This window comes from Callionymus lyra, chromosome 16 (genome assembly GCF_982586985.1).
Source record: "Callionymus lyra chromosome 16, fCalLyr1.hap1.1, whole genome shotgun sequence".
NCBI lineage: Eukaryota > Metazoa > Chordata > Actinopteri > Syngnathiformes > Callionymidae > Callionymus > Callionymus lyra.
In genome coordinates this window covers 7,541,004-7,560,391 of record NC_141833.1, presented here as the reverse complement: position 1 = coordinate 7,560,391, position 19,388 = coordinate 7,541,004, and the positions used below count along the sequence as shown (strand labels likewise).

Below are 19,388 nucleotides of genomic sequence, written 5' to 3'. Positions count from 1 at the left end.
ATATCCTGCCACTCAAAAAAGTTGCCAAGTCCCAAATAAGTGATATATACAGATACCTTTAAAGTAAGGGTGAACTTCTACACCTGTATGTAACTGTTTGAACGTTTAAAAAATGATTTTCTAGAAATTAAAAGGATTTTAAGTGCTATAATTTACCGCCTATTCAAAGTGGGACTACAGGAATAAAGAATGTCTGTCTGATAACTAGTGGAAGGGCTTTGCTGTAATGGGATTAGAAGGTGAATGAAGACAGAACCCTAGTGGTTATTTATCACAACTGCATGTAATTGGTTGCACAATGGATACAAGTCTCGACTACAATTGTAGAAGAAATTGTAAAATTGACCCCCCTCTCAAACATCTTCAGACATTTTTATTTGTTCAGGCTTTTCCTTGATTTTCTGGAACTCCTGTGTTGTCTCAGTATTATCTTTACTTTTAAAGTATATATTTTATTGAGTATTGTTTTGATTGTTTAAGCGCTCTGTGACCCTGGTCTGGAAAAGCGCTATATAAATCCAAATGACTTACTTACTTTACAATTTTGTATGATATTCAATGTTCAAAAGATCATTCTTATGTTTATAAAGTGTGTTGAGATTGTGTTCGCTCGATTTAAGCTTCTAGCAAATCTGTAAATGTTACACAAAAGTTTCTTTTGTACATTTGAATCAGGCAAAACATCTCATAATTAGGAAAACATTTTACAAATGATCCTATTTGTTTTATTTCTAGGACAAAATATGAAGCAGAATCCTTGATAAAGTAACCAAATTTAGACAGAAGCTACGACTTCAATTCAAATGTGTAACCTTCTCTACTAAAGCAGAGGAACAGAACAAAGACGATGAAGAGCTTAAACGTCCTTCTGTGGACTTTGGAGGACAGTAAACTGAGTAACAACATCTAGTGGAACCTTCATATCATTTCTATTTCAGTGGCTGACCAAGATTCATGATGAAAAGAGGCCTGGAAAAACCTATTCAGCTTGTTAAGTCTGTTTTCTTTGGGTTTTTGGTTTCATAAAAATGGCTAAAAAAAACTATTTCAGTTCAAACCGTAATATATTTAGTTCTTCCTCTCTATCAGATCTTCAACGGCCAAATCTTCTTGTAAGAACTTCTCCACGTACAGTAATGACGAACGGAGGGGTTTTTCTGACGCATTAGCAGCTAGCGGTTGGACCATGACAGGAAGTAGCGCGTTAGGAAGTTACATATGTGCTTTGTGTAGAACTGCTGCTTCACTAAAGGAGACATGCAAAGCAGCACGAACAAAAAAAGTTCATCTTTTACTTCCTCTTTTTAACTACGTGCCCCTAAAGTAGGAAGTGGTTCTTTTTTTTTTTTTTTTTTCAAAAATGCTCCGTCCCGACAACTTGAACGGAGGCAAGATGAAGGATGGCAACGGCAGGTTGGCTTTTATTTCTTCGCAATTTCCCAAAAGCTCTTGTAGCATATCAGCGGATCAATGAAAGGGAGTTTGAAGTAAACGACTCTTCCTCGTGCTTCATAGGTGTTCACCGCTTGCATAGATTAAACAAGGTTGCCTGAAGCGAAAGCACTTACTCGGGTTGTGCCTGAGACTTGAGACTTTTTTTTCTTATTTGAACAGAGCTGGTTTGTGAGGGTGTTTTTCGATGATCGTTTAAGTGAATTCTACTTCAAGAATCTCGATATGTTTTCTCCTTTGTTTTTCAGACTAAAAGACAAGGAGAGGAAAAGCCGACTCAGCCTTTTCCTCGCCAAGTCAGGCTCGCACGAAAATGTCAGTCCACACAATAAGACGAACACGCCGAGCAGCAAGTGAGACGGAATTCTTTTGATTGTTCTTCTATTTTTACTCGCCTCGAAACAACTTTGAAACGTATTTATTTAAAGACAGTTTTTGATTCTTGCTTAAGGAAATAACGACATATCTGTCTGAACAAAAAGCAAAGAACAACTGACATCCCTTAGCAAAAAGAAGTTTATTCAAGTGTACTCTGAGTGTATTATTTTATGCTACAATTGAAGTAGTATGTTTGAAGTTTATTTTTCAGGTCGCTAAGCAAAAAGAAGTTTATTCAAGTGTACCATGAGTGTACTTACTTTATGCTACAATTGAAGTAGTATGTTTGAAGTTTATTTTTTAGATCCTTAAGCAAAAAGAAGTAAGTTCAAGTGAACTATGAGTGTACTTATTTTAGTGCTACAATTGAAGTAGTATATTTGAAGTTTATTTTTTAGATCTCAAAGCAAAAAGAATTATATTCAAGTGTACTCTGAGTGTACTTATTTTATGATAGAATTAAAGTAGTATATTGGAAGTTTATTTTTTAGATCCCTAAGCAAAAAGAAGTTTATTCAAGTGTACTCTGCGTGTACTTATTTTATGATAAAATTGAAATCGTATATTTGAAGTTTATTTTTTAGATCCCTAAGCAAAAAGAAGTTTATTCAAGTGTACCATGAGTGTAGTTATTTTATGCTACAATTGAAGTAGTTTATTTGAAGTTCCTTTTTTGGATCCCTAAGCAAAAAGAAGTTTATTCAAGTGTACTCTGAGTGTACTTACTTTATGCTACAATTGAAGTAGTATATTTGAAGTTCCTTTTTTGGATCCCTAAGCAAAAAGAAGTTTATTCAAGTGTACTCTGAGTGTACTTACTTTATGCTACAATTGAAGTAGTTTATTTGAAGTTCCTTTTTTGGATCCCTAAGCAAAAAGAAGTTTATTCAAGTGTACTCTGAGTGTACTTACTTTATGCTACAATTGAAGTAGTATATTTGAAGTTCCTTTTTTAGATCCCTAACCAAAAATGTTATTACTGTTTCTTCATCTGTGATCTTCCTCTTGTCCATTCATCAAGTCCAATTAAATAGTCAATGGGGTTGGAAAAAAACAGATCCGTATTCAGGTTAACAACATTTTTGGGGGGTCTTTTGTATTTTTATTTTTTTTTAGCTTTGTCCTGTAGTAGTCCTGGACAAGTTAGATCATTTTATATTAGATTCAATTTACTTTACTAATTTTAGGTGGGGTTATGTTGTGTTAATACTTTAGAGTTACATTTCTATTTCATTATAAAAATTATAGTGGAAAAGGATGTGTATTGGTAAGAATGTGGCAATACGATAACTATCACGATTCAGGGACGGCAATATATTGCATATTGCAATACTGTAGGAACAAGTATATATTTTTAGTATTGTCGAGTACTTGACTCTGGTTTTGCAGAATTGACAGACCACATGACTCTTAACGAAGTCATAACTGGTTTCATTTGTTTTAAAACCAATGAAGGTGTCCAAACATAAACTTTAAAAGCTGCTGGAGTCCACTGTATCCTCTCATCCTCAGTCATCTCACAGGTTTTCATTGTACCTTTTGCCTCAGAGGACGTAATGACGACTGCTATTGAGCGTTCGAAAGTTTAATTGCAACACAAAAATGAACAAATGCCATGAATATTTGCAATTGTAAATAAAATAACAAACAGTTGAGTTGTAAACCATAAAATAACCCTGTTGGAAAATGTGATGTCATTTTTAAATTTTCGATGCAGTGCTCTTGAATATCAATTTAGTATTGAGAAATTGCCTCTATCATATAATAACATATAACGCCTTCTTTTCACTCTTTATCTCCCCCCCTGCCTGCACTCTCTTCTTCACCTCCCTTGATCTCTATCAAGCCAGTTTTAACAGCTTTGTTTTTGCATAAATGCATGCACTTATCGTGAAAGGTTTTTTTTTTTTTTTGTCTGTATTTTTAATGTATTTCTTAACGTGCATTAGAAATTAAATTGACCCGAGATGGTGACGCGATGGCACAAAAAACGGCTAGAAAGTGGAACACTTTATTAAAGCTATAGCGCTGTGTCAGCGAGTGCTGACCAAAAAACGTCTGATTCTCTCGCAGCGTTTCACCCGAAGAGGCTCTACGGTGGAGGGACTCCTTTGAAGAACTGCTGAAGCATTCAGGTCAGATTATCGCCCCATTTTCCTGCTGAAAGCTGCCCCGGACTGTTCCTCCACTCGTCTCCCTACTTTTGAATTGTAAAAAAGCCAAGTGAACGAGGCAATTTCGGGGTACAAAATGAGAGCGGTTTCAGTGTGTCGCCTCGAGTTTGTCGAGTGTACGGCAGAAAGTGTAACTTCCTCGCAGTCGGGCACACTTATGCAGCCTTCATTTGGGTCCAGTTAAGTTTATAAATGCCGTATAATGAAATAAGCATTAATGTTTAAGTGCTTTAAAGCTTTTAAATGTCGTACGATAATTTAATTGTTTATGCAGTGAGCACACATTAGGAGGATGTTATGAAAATTGCACTCCAGTGTGATCTTCAATCGTCCTCCAGAAACTTCTTTTTCCTTTTTCGTCTTCTCGTTTTATCCTTTTTTTTTGTTGAGCAACTTTTTGTTCTTTTTTACATCAGACGGGGTGGAAACTTTCTCTCGGTTCCTCAAGACGGAGTTCAGCGAAGAAAACCTGGAGTTCTGGTTGTCCTGCGAGGAATACAAAAGCTACGACTCCCAGACGAAGCTGCTGTCCAAAGCCAAGTGTATCTACACGCTTTATATTGCGTCAGACGCTCCTAAAGAGGTACGACTCGCAGAACAGAAACTTGACTGTGGTTCAATTCTCACACGTTTGAAAAGACTTCTCACGGGTTCAGAAGAAGTATGTTCAAGTGCACTTTGAGTATACCTTTTTTATACTACAATTGAAGTGGTATACTTGAAGTTTATTGTATTACATCTCTAGGCAACAATAAGTATTTAAGTGTACTATGAGTAAACCTTTTTTTTATACTACAATTGAAGTGGTATAGGTTATTGTATTACATCTCTAGGCAAAAATAGGTATTCTCAAGTGTACTATGAGTATACCTTTTTATACTACAATTGAAATGGTGTAGTTTATTATATTACATCACTAGTAAAAAATAAGTATTTTCAGGTGTACTATGAGGATACCCTTTTTCATACTACAATTTAAGTGGTATACTTGAAGTTTCTTGTATTACATCTTCAGGCAAAAATAAGTATTTTCAAGTGTACTTTGAGTATACCCTTTTCATACTTCAATTGAAGTGGTATACCTGAAGTTTATTGTATTACATCTCTAGACAAAAATAAGTGTTTTCAAGTGTACTATGAGTATACCTTTTTATACTACAATTGAAGTGGTATAGTTTATTGTATTATATCTCTAGGCAAAAAGAGGTATTTTCAAGTGTACTATGAGTATAACTTTTTTATACTACAATTGAAGTGGTATAGTTTAATGTATTATATCTCTAGGCAAAAATAGGTATTTTCAAGTGTACTATGAGTATAACTTGTTTATACTACAATTGAAGTGGTATAGTTTATTGTATTACATCTCTATGCAAAAATAAGTAGTTTCAAGTGTATTATGAGTATACCTTTTTATACTACAATTGAAGTGGTATACTTGAAGTTTATTGTATTACATCTCTAGACAAAAATAAGTGTTTTCAAGTGTACTATGAGTATACCTTTTTATACTACAATTGAAATGGTGTAGTTTATTATATTACATCAATAGAAAAAAATAAGTATTTTCAAGTGTACTATAAGTATTCTTATTTTATACTACAATGGAAGTAGTATACAAAAAAAAATATTTTTTGCATCTCCGAGCATAATGATGTAAATTTAAATGTACTATTAGTACACTTATTTTAAACTTAAATACAAGTAGTATACTTAAATTTACTTTTGACATCTGTAAGCAAAAATAAGTATATTCAAATTATAAAACCTATGTTATACTAAGATATGTAGCAGTATAAATAAAGTTTAACGTTTTACATCCTGTAGCAAAAAATATATTTTAAGTGAATTATTAGTATACTTTATATCTTGAATTATTAGTACGATTTTATACAAAAATTAAAGTAGTATACTTAAAGTTCATTTTTGACATTCATTTGGAAAAATCCTCTTTACTATGAGTAGACTTATTTTAGACTAAAATTGAAGTAGTATACTTGATTTTTTTTTTTATATATATCTTAGCCAAAAAAACTATATTAATTGAACTATTAGTATACTTATTTTATACTACAATCGAAGTAGTGTAATTGAAGTTTATTTTTTAGGTTTATTTTGATCGATTCAGTGTTGGTAAAAAAAAGACTACTCTACTCAGGTATACTTTTTTAGATGTACTCCATGTACAGTATAATACTTTTTTTTACTTTGAATAGTGAAAGTTTATTATTGTGGTAATCCAGATGCAAAGGATTATGGTAATGGGTAGCAGAAAAAAAAGAATGTACTTTGAGTCTATAGTTTACAAAAGTGTACATAGAATATATATCTATTATACATAGAAATAAGTATACTTGTAAGTGTATTTCTGTTAACTCAAAATGTGCCAATTAACTCCAAACAAGAATCAAAATAGTATAGTTTTAGTCCACTACAAGTACATATACCTTAGTGTACATATATAAAAGTCCACTTGAATTATACTACATATTGCTCAGTGTTGCTGGGAGCTGCGTGACCTTTGTGAACGTTTGTTTGGAGCTTGTTTAGGTCATGTATCTTCATGCATAAAAAGGTTACTTCGATGAGATTGAAGATTTGAAAGTGTACTGCGGAGGACGACGCGTCCACCACCAGCCGAGGCTGCCTGAGGGCGATGCAGCCGCAGCACGTCTGACCGCCCGGATCTGGTGTCTGTTGGTTTGAGGTTGTGACATTTCAGAGCGAGAACAGCGGAGAGCTGCACCCACACATGTGCAGTCGGCTATCACTTCTAAACATCAGGGCGCACAAGGATGTAAACAAGCCTTTTGTGCCTTTGTGGCGTTTTAGGATTCGTAGTTTCCGTGACAGGAAATAAATCTCAACAACATGCCTGAAAAGTCTTCCAAATTCAGATTTGTTCCTGAGCCAGAGTAGAAACTTGTATCTGTTTGTCTTAGCTCCACGGTAACTAGCGCAATGATTACTAGTTGCTATGCTATGCTAGCACAATGGTAACAAGTAGCTATGTGTTGTGCTAACTATATTATCGTATCACACTAGTAGCAAGTCACTATCGGTGGTGCTAGTTTTTATGCTGGCAAACTAGTAAAAAGTAGCTACTGTATGTTTTGTACTAACTATCTTAGCATAGCACACTAGAAACGAGTAAATACTGTATGTGTTCTGCTAACTATGTTATCATAGCACATTAGTAACAAAAAGCTATGTGTTATGCTAGCTGAGTTATGCTCGCGCACTGGTAAAAAGAAGCTATGCATTGTGCTAGAACATTAGTAGCTGTGTATTGTGCTATATATATTATGCTAGTACACTAGTAACAATCAGCTACTGTATTTGTTTGATAACTATCTTATTATAGCACACTAGTAACAATTAGTTACTATATGTGTTCTGCTAACTATGTTATCATAGCACACTAGTATAAAGTAGCTATGGGTTGTGCTAGTTGCGTTCTGCTAGCCCACGGGTAAAAAGAAGCTATGCATTGTGCTAGAACACTAGTAGCTGTGTATTGTGCTATATACATTATGCTAGTACACTAGTAACAATCAGCTACTGTATTTGTTTGCTAACTATCTTATCATAGCACACTAGTAACAATAAGTTACTATATGTGTTCTGCTAACTATGTTTTCATAGCACACTACTAACAAGTAGCTATGTGTTGTGCTAGCTGTGTTATGCTCGCGCACTGGTAAAGAGAAGCTATGCATTGTGCTAGAAAACTAGTAGCTGTGTATTGAGTCTATATGTAGCTTCCGTTTAGCGCCATCCACGTCACTAAGATGGCGGTCGTTGAGGGTGAAAAGTGTCATCTTGATGTGCTCTTGATTTTGCAGACATCTTGCAAAATAATAAACTTAATAATGAGATGAATAGAAGCGACAGGATTTCCAATGTGATAATTAAATAATTAACTAATAATAATATTATTAATGTAAATATTTAAGTACTTTAAATGTGTATATTTTGAATGACAGGAAAGAACCGTCAATAACATGCATGAAAAGTCAAATTAAAATTTGGCTTTGTTCCTGAGCCAGAGTAAAAACTTTCATCGAATATCTCTATCCTGCTTCTACGCTAATCCAATTTGTATGCAAACACTCGCTCTACTCCAAGTCTCTGGTGGATGACCTGAGCAAGAAACCTCAACTAACTAAAGTAGAAACTTCCAGTGTTACATTCAGGTCATTCGACACTTCATGACTAGACAACGTAAAGAAGCAGCTCCTGCTCACATCCCTATTCTTTAAAAAAAAAAAAAACTTGAGTTTCACTTCCCTCTCTATGTGCATTTTAATGTTACATTGTCTAGCTTTTACTTTGCATGACTCAATTTATGCTTCACGTTATAAATAACTTAATGTAAAGCAACTGGGACCCGACGTCGAAGGCATTGATTATATCAGCAAGTAACTCATGGACTGTTAAACATATTTTAATAACTTGCATTTTGAGCAAAATATTCATAATGCAGTTCATTTTTTTGGTGGTTTTCCTTCTGTTTTGCTCATATTTGCCCCACTGCGTTTCGAGCTAGCAAAACTCTAGGAAACGTAGGGATAAATTAAACCTTCATATGACTGTGGTGGCAAACGGCGTTATTGGTGATTCAGGTAAAGTTTTATAGAGATTTAATTACTCCATGTTGCATAGTTTAGTTTTGAACTGCTGGATAAGGAAACCTATTTTTAGCACAATTCAATTAGTTTTTGGAGTTGTGGTTTGTCAGTAATTGAATAAGGAATTATCTATAATAGCTTAACATTTTTGTTGTCTGTTTGGGATTTTTTTTTGTTTTTTTTTTTGCTTGTAATGTTGTAGTTGATTTTTAAAAATTCTTACTTACACAAATTGTTTCATAAAGAACGCTGAAGGCCTCCTGCTTTGGAAAAATTGCCAAACGTACTTTACAAATGAGGATTATGGGTTTGTGTTGGTGAACAAGTATTCTAACAAAAAATTTCAAATTAGTAAAAATGTATTTTCATTGCTACGAAGCTACACTTTTTATTTTTGTCCTTCCATGGAATTAAAATCGGGGAGTAATTTAAACTTTTGGTGAAGCAGAAGTGAGATACAAAAAAAACTTTAATGCCCTTTTTTATTTTGCCCAATAAAACTTAAGTTAGTATACAAATTAAGGGAAAATACTATTGTTTTAATAAAAACATTAAGCCATCTCAAACTCAAAGTTGCCTCAATATGTATTTATATTGATTTTATTATTTAAAGAAGGCAATGCATGCATAAATTGTGCGATAAAAAAAGGGGGTGTTGAGTTAAAAAGAAAAAGAGTATACATATTTTATCACATTATTTTAAATACACGTTTCCTCACTGGAATCAGTGTAGAATATAGAACGTTAAAAAAAATGCTAGAACTATCCTTAACCTGAGCAAAAACAGGTGAGCCGTTAAAAGATGTAATTGAATCACACAAAGTACACAAGTAAAGTGTGTCGCTAAAGGGGAGATTTCGACTTCATCATGTACTTGAAGTGACGACTACTTTACAAGTAATGAACCTCCGTCGTCGCAGCTTTATTCGTGTGTTTATAATTTGGAGCAAGAGCTGATGAGGCTTCTGAGAATCCGCTCGAGCAACAAGAGGCTCTTGGAGTAATTCGGGAATTACCCTCCGAGTTAGACGAATGGAACTCTGAAGAGGAAGCCAATTTACAATCATGTTCATGGTTGCTTTTAAAAATACTTTTCAAACTTAATTAGATTTCAGACTCATAAGAGCTCATCAGAATGTTTTAATATTCAATCACCAAATGTAACTATTTAATCGGCGGCGGAGGCTCCAGAGAAATAAGCCGGAGAACAATACGCTATATTATGCATTAAAAGTGGGAATATTATGTACATACAGTGGAACATAAAGCGAATAAACATGCAAATGAACCTTGAGAGAAAAACAAAAAGTCATGCTTCACTAATATACCAGCTATTAAAGCGTAATACTGGGAACGCTAATAAGAGGAAGCTTACGTAAACATATTAAGAAACTAAATAATTAAGTGAGAAACTACACAAGGCCACTCTGTAGAGATTTTTCTGCAAATGAATTGGCAAAAACAGATGAAGTGTTATTACAGAACTCTAACGGTACTTGTACATAAGTATGCTATTTATTGTCATCTTTTTAGAAAGTCTTTTTCTCTCGAGTGTGTTTTCGATATTAGGAAATTGCGGCACTGTCATCTTCATGGATGATTATAATTATACACGGAAAAGTTCTGCACTTGAAACTGAAAGGTCTTACTAGTAGGGCCACTAGTAGTTATGTGTTGTGGTTTTGTGCTAGCACACTGGTACCTTACAGCTAGCTATGCGTTGCGCAAGATAGGTCATGCCTTCAACCCTGTCATTGTTAGCCTGTAGTAGTAGTGCTAGCACACAATAACACAAAAGTGTTTAGCTAGCTATGTTATGCTACCACACTAGTAACTAGTAGCTATGTATTTGTGATATGCTGTTTTATGCTAGCACACTATTAACTATGAGACATTTGTTTTGCTAGCTAGTATATGCTACCACATTAGTAACTAGTAGCTATGTGTTATGTTAGATATGTTATTTTACCACACTGGTAACTTGTAGCTTTTATGTTGTGCTAGCTATGGTATGATATCACATGATAACACAGTGGATATGTGTTGTGCTAGCCATCACATGCTATTACACTAGCAGCTATTAGCTTTTTGTTGTGCTAGCTATGTTATGATATTACACTAGTATCTAATAGCTATGTGTTAGTCAACTCATGCTATTACACTGGTCACTATTAGCTATTATGCTACCATACTAGTAACAAGTAGCTATGTGTTGTCTTACCTGTTTTATGCTAGCACACTGGTTAGCTGTGTGTTGTGCTCGATATGTTATTCTAGCACACCAGTAACAGGTAGCTATGGGTTGTGCACGCTATGTCATGCTATTACGCTAGTAAATAGTAGCTATGTGTTGTATCAGCTGTGTTATGGTAGCACCCTGGTAACTTTTAGCTATTTGCTGTGGTAGCGATGTCATGCTAGCTATGTTCGATCTGTAAAAATGATTTAATAAAAATCTATATGTAGACATATTGCCTCATATATTTGCCGAATTAGTTAGTAGGGTTCAAGCATAACATTCAAGCTAGTACAACATATATAGCTTATAGTGACCATTGTGGCGGCAATAGAACAGCTAGCACAACAAATAGCTATTATGCTAGCACACTGATATGAGTGGAATTTGGTTTAAAATTGAACATAGACACCATGCTAAGAAAAAATGATAACACGGTATAAGCAAGTATTAATAATTGAAACTAAATAATGAGGTTTAACAGACATTAGATGAATATGAGCAACATGATGTAGATTTGAACTAAATCAACTTTAAAAAGGTAACTTAAAACAAAGGAAATGAACATGTAAAGTAGTTTTCTTCGCTTTTTACTTTTTATTGATATAATAAACATATGAATGTTGTTGAATGTGAAATAGTTATAGAGAGAATAATTATCACCATCAAATGTATCATCATTAGTGCTTGTTACGAGTATCATATGTAATCTATACTTGTGGTATAATAATTATTTTTTCCTTCTGCAGCACTTTTCTACTTTTGTTTCCTTCTAAGTAATACATTAATCTCTCTCTTGTTTTGCTATTTGCTCTCTACAGAAAGAAGGAAATGAATTCCTTCTGTTTTCTCGTCACCTGCAGGTCAACATCGACTACAACACCAAAATGTCCATCCAGAAGAACCTGGAGCAGCCCACCAAGAGCTGTTTTGAAGCCGCTCAGATAAAAGTCTACAGTCTGATGAAAAAGGACTCTTACCCGAGGTTCTTGCTCTCTGACATTTATTTGCATCTCACCAGGAAAAAAGGCCCGGGAGCCACTATGTTTCGGAGAAGGTCACGCTCCTGTGTGTTTAACGAGAGAGGAGAGCCCACATCTGAACCCTCACCATGGTAGACCACAGAGGCGGGCGTCAATGCATTCCTTCTCGCTTTTTAAAACTGAGGTTTAATATTCAATCTTTAAGGAGCAACACAAATAAATTATTATGCCAAAAAAGGTCATGACTTAACAGCTGTCATTTCTGTTCATCTCCTTTCCTGTATAAATGTCCATCTAAAGTCTGTTTTCGGAAAATATTACTGATTATATCTTTATGTATCGATTTACAATATGATTGTACAAGCTCCACAATCTTAGACTTGTCCTTGGAGTTCTTTATGGTGAAGCTATGTTGCAAAAATTGCATATTTATTTTCTCTATTCCAATAACAACACATGTCGAGCTCAAGGCCCCGGGGGCCAAATTGGGTTCACAATTCAAATTGCAGCCCACAAGATGAGAAATGTTGATGCAGATTGAAGGATGTCAAATAAAAGGAAGGAAGTACGAATATGTTTTTGCTTTTGGATAAACATCAGCGTCACGGAGATGTGTTATGCTGAAAGTAGATTGATACTTCATTCTGTTTGTTTTAACTTGTTTTGGCAGTGACTTGGATTATCTTTGACGTGTCGGGCCCTCAGTTCATGAGGCTAAAATCATACGTCACATGGAAAATACTGAGAGTTATCATTTAACCTTTTCTTTTTTCAGTCTGTGGGAGGAAATCAGAGGGGTGAGAAAAATCTTGTGACCCCGAGTTGTCATCAGCGATTAGCATCAGATTATAGACCTGGTCAAAGGGAAGTCCCGGAGACCTACATGTAGCCATTTCCCTGAACCTGACCAATCATAACAGAGTAGACGTAGTCAGAGAAACCATAGACATAGACTTTCACCTGGACATCTTTAAATGACAAACTTCCACCTGATGAAGCCCAAACATATGGTATAAATCTTCTTTATCTGTTTTGCTATGAGGAGGATAAACAATTCAGTAAAAGTAGTAACTACGTGGAATATTCTACCCACAACTACTGTGTAATCCCAACTCTTGACTCACTCGCCTGTTTCAAATGTTGAATTCTTCCTCTTGAAGATGCAGTAAGACCCTCCTCATAACCATATTTTGAAGTTATTACTTTATAAAGTTCTGCCCCTTCTGAAATCTCGACAAACGAGAGGTTACGAGAGCGGAGTAAATTATGATGTAATAATGGTTTCACTCCTCCTACAGCCGGCTGTAATCACTCCCGCTTTGTTTAGACAACAGGTCCCTTGGAGGTGGAGACTTCCAAGATTGATGACGCCCGGTGACAAACCTCAATGCTTGACCAATCACAGCAGAGTGTGAGTGGTTATGGGAAATAAGATTTCCTCTCCAGAAAAACAGTGTTTTAAGTTTCATTTTCATTGATTTCATTTGATTAAATTCTAGCTGTTGTTGTTCCTCCGGGTGTACTTTCGATGCAGAGCGCGTGTGTCGTGGCCATGGAAACCACACAGACTGTAGTGGGAGTGATATTTAAATATAATGCACTGATGTTTATTTGATGACAAACGTCCAATTGATCTATAACAGTACACACTCAGATCCCTGTGGTGTATAAATAACATTTATTCATTCAAACGTTCACCACTGAAGGCCTATGTGTGAAATGCACGGCCCGCCACTGCACTTCAGGATCATAAATAGATCAATGAGTCAAGTGTATTGACTTGTTGCTAAATAAGAAAAAGTTGTTTCCGATAAACTATTTTCTAGGTAATAACGCAGTCAATAGAATTCAGTTGTTTGCATAACCTCACGTCAGAGAACACTCTGTATCGAGTGGCATCGATACATATAAGTTGTATTTGAGCTCTGCAGTACAGCAACGTGGTCATCCGAGTATAATGGACACCCTCTGGCCTATCAGAATATTAGTATTCCTGTAACTTTTAAATCGGATCATTCTGCTCGGCAGTCCTCCTCTCCGAGGCGGCGACCGGCCTGTGGATGATAAACCTATCGATTGTTTTACACTGAATTTTGCAGAAGAACATTGTGAAGTGCCTCAAAGCGTCCGAGGGTTATTCAGCTGTACGAGCCGCGACTCACGTCCGTCACATCCGCCGCAACACAGTCGAAACATTATTGCAGTTTATATGACAAGTATATCTCATTAAAGGGGATTTATGATGATATCCCTGCACCCTTCAGACTAACTGGCGGGCGAGGCCGCCTTCCATGGTGGCGCCGCGGCACTGAAACATTTTAATGAGGGTTCTAAATCTCTTATTTTTTCTAATTATTAAAAACATATCCGCACGCAGGAAACACATTTATCTTCTTTGTATGCTAATAGGACATTTCATTCATTATAATAACTGCGTCAGTCTTGCCGCCATCTATTATATCTTAATGTGGAATTATTCAAAATACGCTTTTGTTAGTTTTCTTGCGTCATTATCTGCCGTCATAATGTGAGCTTATTACACGAGTGTGTGTGTGTGTGTGTTTGGGGGGGGCGGGAAAAATGTAAAGCCTCACTGAAAAATTAATAGTGCAATGCTTGCCACCCAGGCACCGAATTATTCATGTCCCTGTATACGAGTGCATGAGCTATACTTCATACAGAGGCCAATGTATATTCATCTTGAAATGTCTATGATTCATCTTTTGGCCCCTTAAACACTTCATTTGTATGTAGATGTATCGAATATATATACAATATATATTCCCTTGTTTACATTTCCAGCAAGGATTTCTTGAGTGTAATATTTGTGGATGTGACTTATTACAGTCACATGATTAAATTCATTATAAAATAAGAAACAAAAATATGCAGATGATCATAAATACATTAAAAAAAAACACAGTTCTGGGTCGCGAGGAGTACAAAGAGCTTCGACTCCCAAAGGAAGCTGCTGACCAGTTTGTTGACACGCTTTTTGTTGTATCACACGTCCCTGAAGAGCAACGGCTACTTCCGATCTCATGCCGCTCGGTAGAACAGAAACTTGCGTGAGGTAACGGTCACAAAGGTTTGAAAAGAGTACTCAGGGGTGAGTCGGGAGGCGGTTGACATTTTCGAACATTTGTTTTTGATTGTTTAGCTCAGTCCAATTCAGTCCAAATAATTCGCAAAAATACCCCCAAAAAAAGTTACAGTATGTTGTAACCAAGGTTTGAATTCCGTAACATTTTTTATTATCTGAGGTAAATTTCCTCAGAACAACAGCAGTTAGCACTGATATGGAAAATATAGATCATTTACTTACAGAAAATTGCATATAGAATACCTTTGTGGCTATAAAAAGAAATAAAAACAGAAATGATCTAATAAGCACTTTTCATGGGAAAAAGCAGCACATATAAGAAAAAAAAAAATTCATAAAATCCACCTGAGCATTGATTTAATTATTCATTTTCTATACCTCTTGTTCCCACTTATGGGGGTCGCGGGGCTGGAGCATATCCCAGTTTAATGGGGCGAGAGGCAGGGACACCCTGGACAGGACTCCAACAGAAAATTTCCCCAAGTTCCCGATCAACCTCTGTATGTTTTGGGACCGTGGGAGGAAAATGGAGTCCTTGGAGTAAACCCACGCAACACATGAAGAATATACAAACTCCACACAGAAAGGTCAAAAGTTGGCTGCCTCCCTCCCGAGGAGATTGTGCTCCGCCAAGCAACGTAATTGTTATCTTTACTTTATTTATGTTAGGTCATAGATTCCACCTCGTAACGGAGTAAGCTTAAGTTATCATCTAGCAATGCAAGCATTTATACCATTCAGTTTAGAATCGCCTTCACTTTACGGTACAGATTAAAAATAAATTGCATGAAAACAGGCTACGGTGGAGGATGCCAGATTAACCTTTGAGTCATGCAATGCATGCTGGGAAACTTGAAATTTCTTGAACAAGTTCAGGAATGCAATTAATCATGGATTATTGACATGAACAAATATACATAACAAATAAAAGGAGGGTCTGAAGAAACTGAGTGGAACTATTGAAAGTTTCCAAGATCACCTACCCTTCCTTTAACAATTTTTGTTTTGTTGTTTTTACACGAAGACTTTAAATCCATTCACAAACTGTAGAAGATAGAGGCCATTTTTAAAATGGAATGTTCCGTTTTAGCTAGGCTCCGGTACTGGAAGGGTAAATTATGTGTGGGCAACAAAACCTTACATTTAACCTGAGGCTATAGCGGCTACTTTTTTTATTTGTACAGGCTTTTCCTTAATTTTCTGGAACTCCTGTGTTGTTCTCAGTATTATCTTGACCTTTTGAGTATATATTGTATTTAGTATTGTTTTGATTGTTTAAGCGCTTTGTGACCCTGGTCTGGAAAAGCGCTCTACAAATGTAAATTACTTATTTACTTACTTACGACTTCTCACTTGTAAGTCAAGTCAACCTCGCTTCCTATCATTGTAATTCAAGAAAATAAAAGTCTCTCTTTTAGCTGGGTGCGAGTCCCTGTCACAACCAGCCTCAAGTGGACAATTGATGAACTGCGGCTTTTTTAACTTGTGCGTTAGCTCCACTTTTTGAAAACGTATTTTTTACCTGAAAATCACTTTCACTTCATGGTAAAGCTTGAAAAGAAATTGAATTGAAACAGGATTTTAATAACAACCAAATTCAGAAAATAAGAAACATAGAAAAATAAAGAACAAGAAAGAAACGTACGTGTTAAAGTAAAGGCTTACCTTTCCCTGTTTGTTTGTCCTCAATAAAAACAAATTAAATCCCCTCCATTCGTCAGTTGGACAAAATATTTGCGCTGACTTTTAAGATTTCACGTTAATTAACAGCTTCAGAGAGTGTTTACTGAGTGAAAGTATCGAGTCCTAATTATTGTCTTTTAACCTTTTTTGTTTTGAAGCCGACGTCTGGAAAACCTCCCGCCTAATAAGTGACTAACCTTTTCTGCGAGGCTGAGCGAGAAGTGTTTGGAGAAAAAAAAAAAAACAACATTGATTCTCCTAATTTGGTGAGAAACTCGCTAAATGGACGACTCTTTGTTTCTCTGCCGGTGGAGCAGAAAGTACAAAGAACGCGGGAGACGCCGCCGACTTCATTGATCCGCCATTTTATTTCGATGGTTGCTCTGTCGATCATTATCTCTAAACCTCATCTCCCAGCACGGAGATGGTCTAAGACTTCATGATGAACCATATTATTATTCTCTGAGTCGCATGAAGAAAGAACGACGCAGATGGAGCTCATTACCTTTCTCGGAGTTTACCACCAGCCCGCTGGAATAAATAACAATAATAATAAGTTGTATTAATAGACGCACTATTCTCTGCACTCAAGGACACAACACACATAAAAACTGGATGCAATTAAAATACAGTGAGATATGAATAATGAGCACATTTTTATATGCACCATTCTTCTCTCAACATTGTCCTTAAATCCCAAACCTGCTGAATACGAGAACACAGCCTGACACTGAAGACGATGTACAATTTGTGTGTTCGCCATGGGGCATGGATTTATGCTCTACTTCAGTATTTACACATGGCGAAACTAAACTTGCTATATTTACATAGGCAAAGTTATATCATTTATTATTTCAAGCTGAAAAACTGTGTATAGTAGTCGGCCGTCTTGACCTAAAAATGCAACACATAAAACACGTGTATATGACCTTTTCTGGATTGTTTGTCGTGCGTTATGATAATCGGTTTCATACCTTTGTATTAAAAACCTTTTCCCCGGGTGTTATTTAGCTGTACCTGACTTTTTTTCTGAATGTGAAAAAGAACTAAACCCTTGAAAAATTAAAAATATAACCACAGAAAGGACAAACTACTACATCAGCTATTTAAATGGATGGATGGATGGATGGATGGATGGATGGATGCCCTCCAGTACAGTTAGGCTGAATTATGTATGAGCAAAAAGATACGGCCATTTACCTCGAGGCTATTGCGGCTAATTCACGCTCGCTTGTCACTCAAGCCAATCCTATCATTGGAATTCATGAAAATCGATGAATTATAATCTATGGCTGTATGTATGTTTTTTGATGCTGGCTGTCACAACTAGCCTCTAGTGGACAATTGATGAACTGCAGCTTTACTTTTTCCGAACCAGATTTTGTCCACTTCCAATGTACAGTATTTATATCATTATAGATACGAAATATGCCCTGCAAGTATTTCATCACAACATCTTTTACTCGTTTGTTATACAAATGCTAGCTTCACATTAGCATTAGCTAAGTCATCTCATCTGACTCGCGGTAAAACTCAAGGACCTTCTTTTTTTTTTTTTCAAAACACGAGAAAAATCACAAACCAGGTACGGCTTTACAATCTTCTGTAGGTACCTTGCTCGGAGCTAAAAAAAAAAAACCTGCCTGTCGATATTTGCTGGCAGAGAGCAGCTGGGGAGTGTGTGTTTCAACAAAGCAACTCCTTCTTAAATAACCAATACAGCTGCTACATGAGCTACTGCAGGCTAATCAAATTTGTGGAAGGCCAGGGGACTCAAACCATACATTCCACTCAATCCCTATCGCCAAAGGTAATCTCCACCTTTCTAATTAAAATATGAGCACAATAAAAGCCTTTAAAATTGGATTTTTCTTTTTTTTTTTTCTCTTTTTTTTCTAAGATGATGGACATCAATTACCTGGGAGCAGCTTGACAAAAAAGAAAATCCCCCGCAGAAGCAGGAGCTCAGGTATTGATGAGACTGCATCAGAGATGCTGAAGGCTTTGGTTGCTGAGGTGATGTCTGGCTCCAGATTTTTTTTCTTTTTTTTTCAAAGTTTGTGTTGGAGGTTCGGGCGACAGTGCCTTGTCAAAGTGAGGTGCTGGGTCCTCTTGGGGGACCTGAGGGTGGGTGTCAATATGACAACGCTGTTAAGGGTGTGTGTGTGTCTTATGGGTAGATTTACAGCGACAGGGACGTTCACAAGTTTTCAAACCATTAGACATTAATGCGTCAAAAACCCATGACTCGTCCCTCCCCTGGTGCAACGCCTCTTTTCCCCAGTGGGGGTGCTACATTTTAATTTCTACATTATGGACCCCTACTGTCAGGGGCCACCGAGCTATCATAACAAACTGAAGAAGAAAAAGAGCAGGGTTAATATGAAAATAAAAGTTAAAAGTAAAGATAGGTATACAAAATGCCACCTTCATTGAGTCTGGTTATACTTGAGGTTTCTGCCTGTTAAAAGCAGGTTTTTCTTTGTGTTCTTCTTTGTTTCTATGTTTTTTTTTCTCTCATAAAGTGCTATTAAGTAAGTGATTAAATTCAATTGAATTGAATCCAAAGTAATATAAAGATACATTTGTGATTCAACCATGTATTATCAAAATCAGAATAAAAAACTTTAATTGCCAGTGTTATAAAAACAAATTGGGTAGTAAAAGATTTTTTTTAAAAAACATTTAAATGTAGATTCATTTTATTCAAATATACTAAATTCAAATTAATAAAGAAGTCTAGTTGTA

The 19,388-nt window shown here is 36.0% G+C and overlaps 1 protein-coding gene across 1 annotated transcript; it reads left to right on the top strand.

The window, feature by feature from the left end:
* Positions 1-1,344: 1,344 nt before the first annotated feature.
* rgs18 (regulator of G protein signaling 18) lies at positions 1,345-12,491 on the top strand. Its single transcript, XM_087811886.1, has 5 exons — positions 1,345-1,413; positions 1,701-1,805; positions 3,904-3,965; positions 4,421-4,587; positions 11,735-12,491. The coding sequence occupies exons 1-5, from the start codon at positions 1,361-1,363 to the stop codon at positions 11,987-11,989; spliced, it is 642 nt and encodes a 213-aa protein (XP_087668012.1). The 5' UTR covers positions 1,345-1,360; the 3' UTR covers positions 11,990-12,491.
* Positions 12,492-19,388: the final 6,897 nt, after the last annotated feature.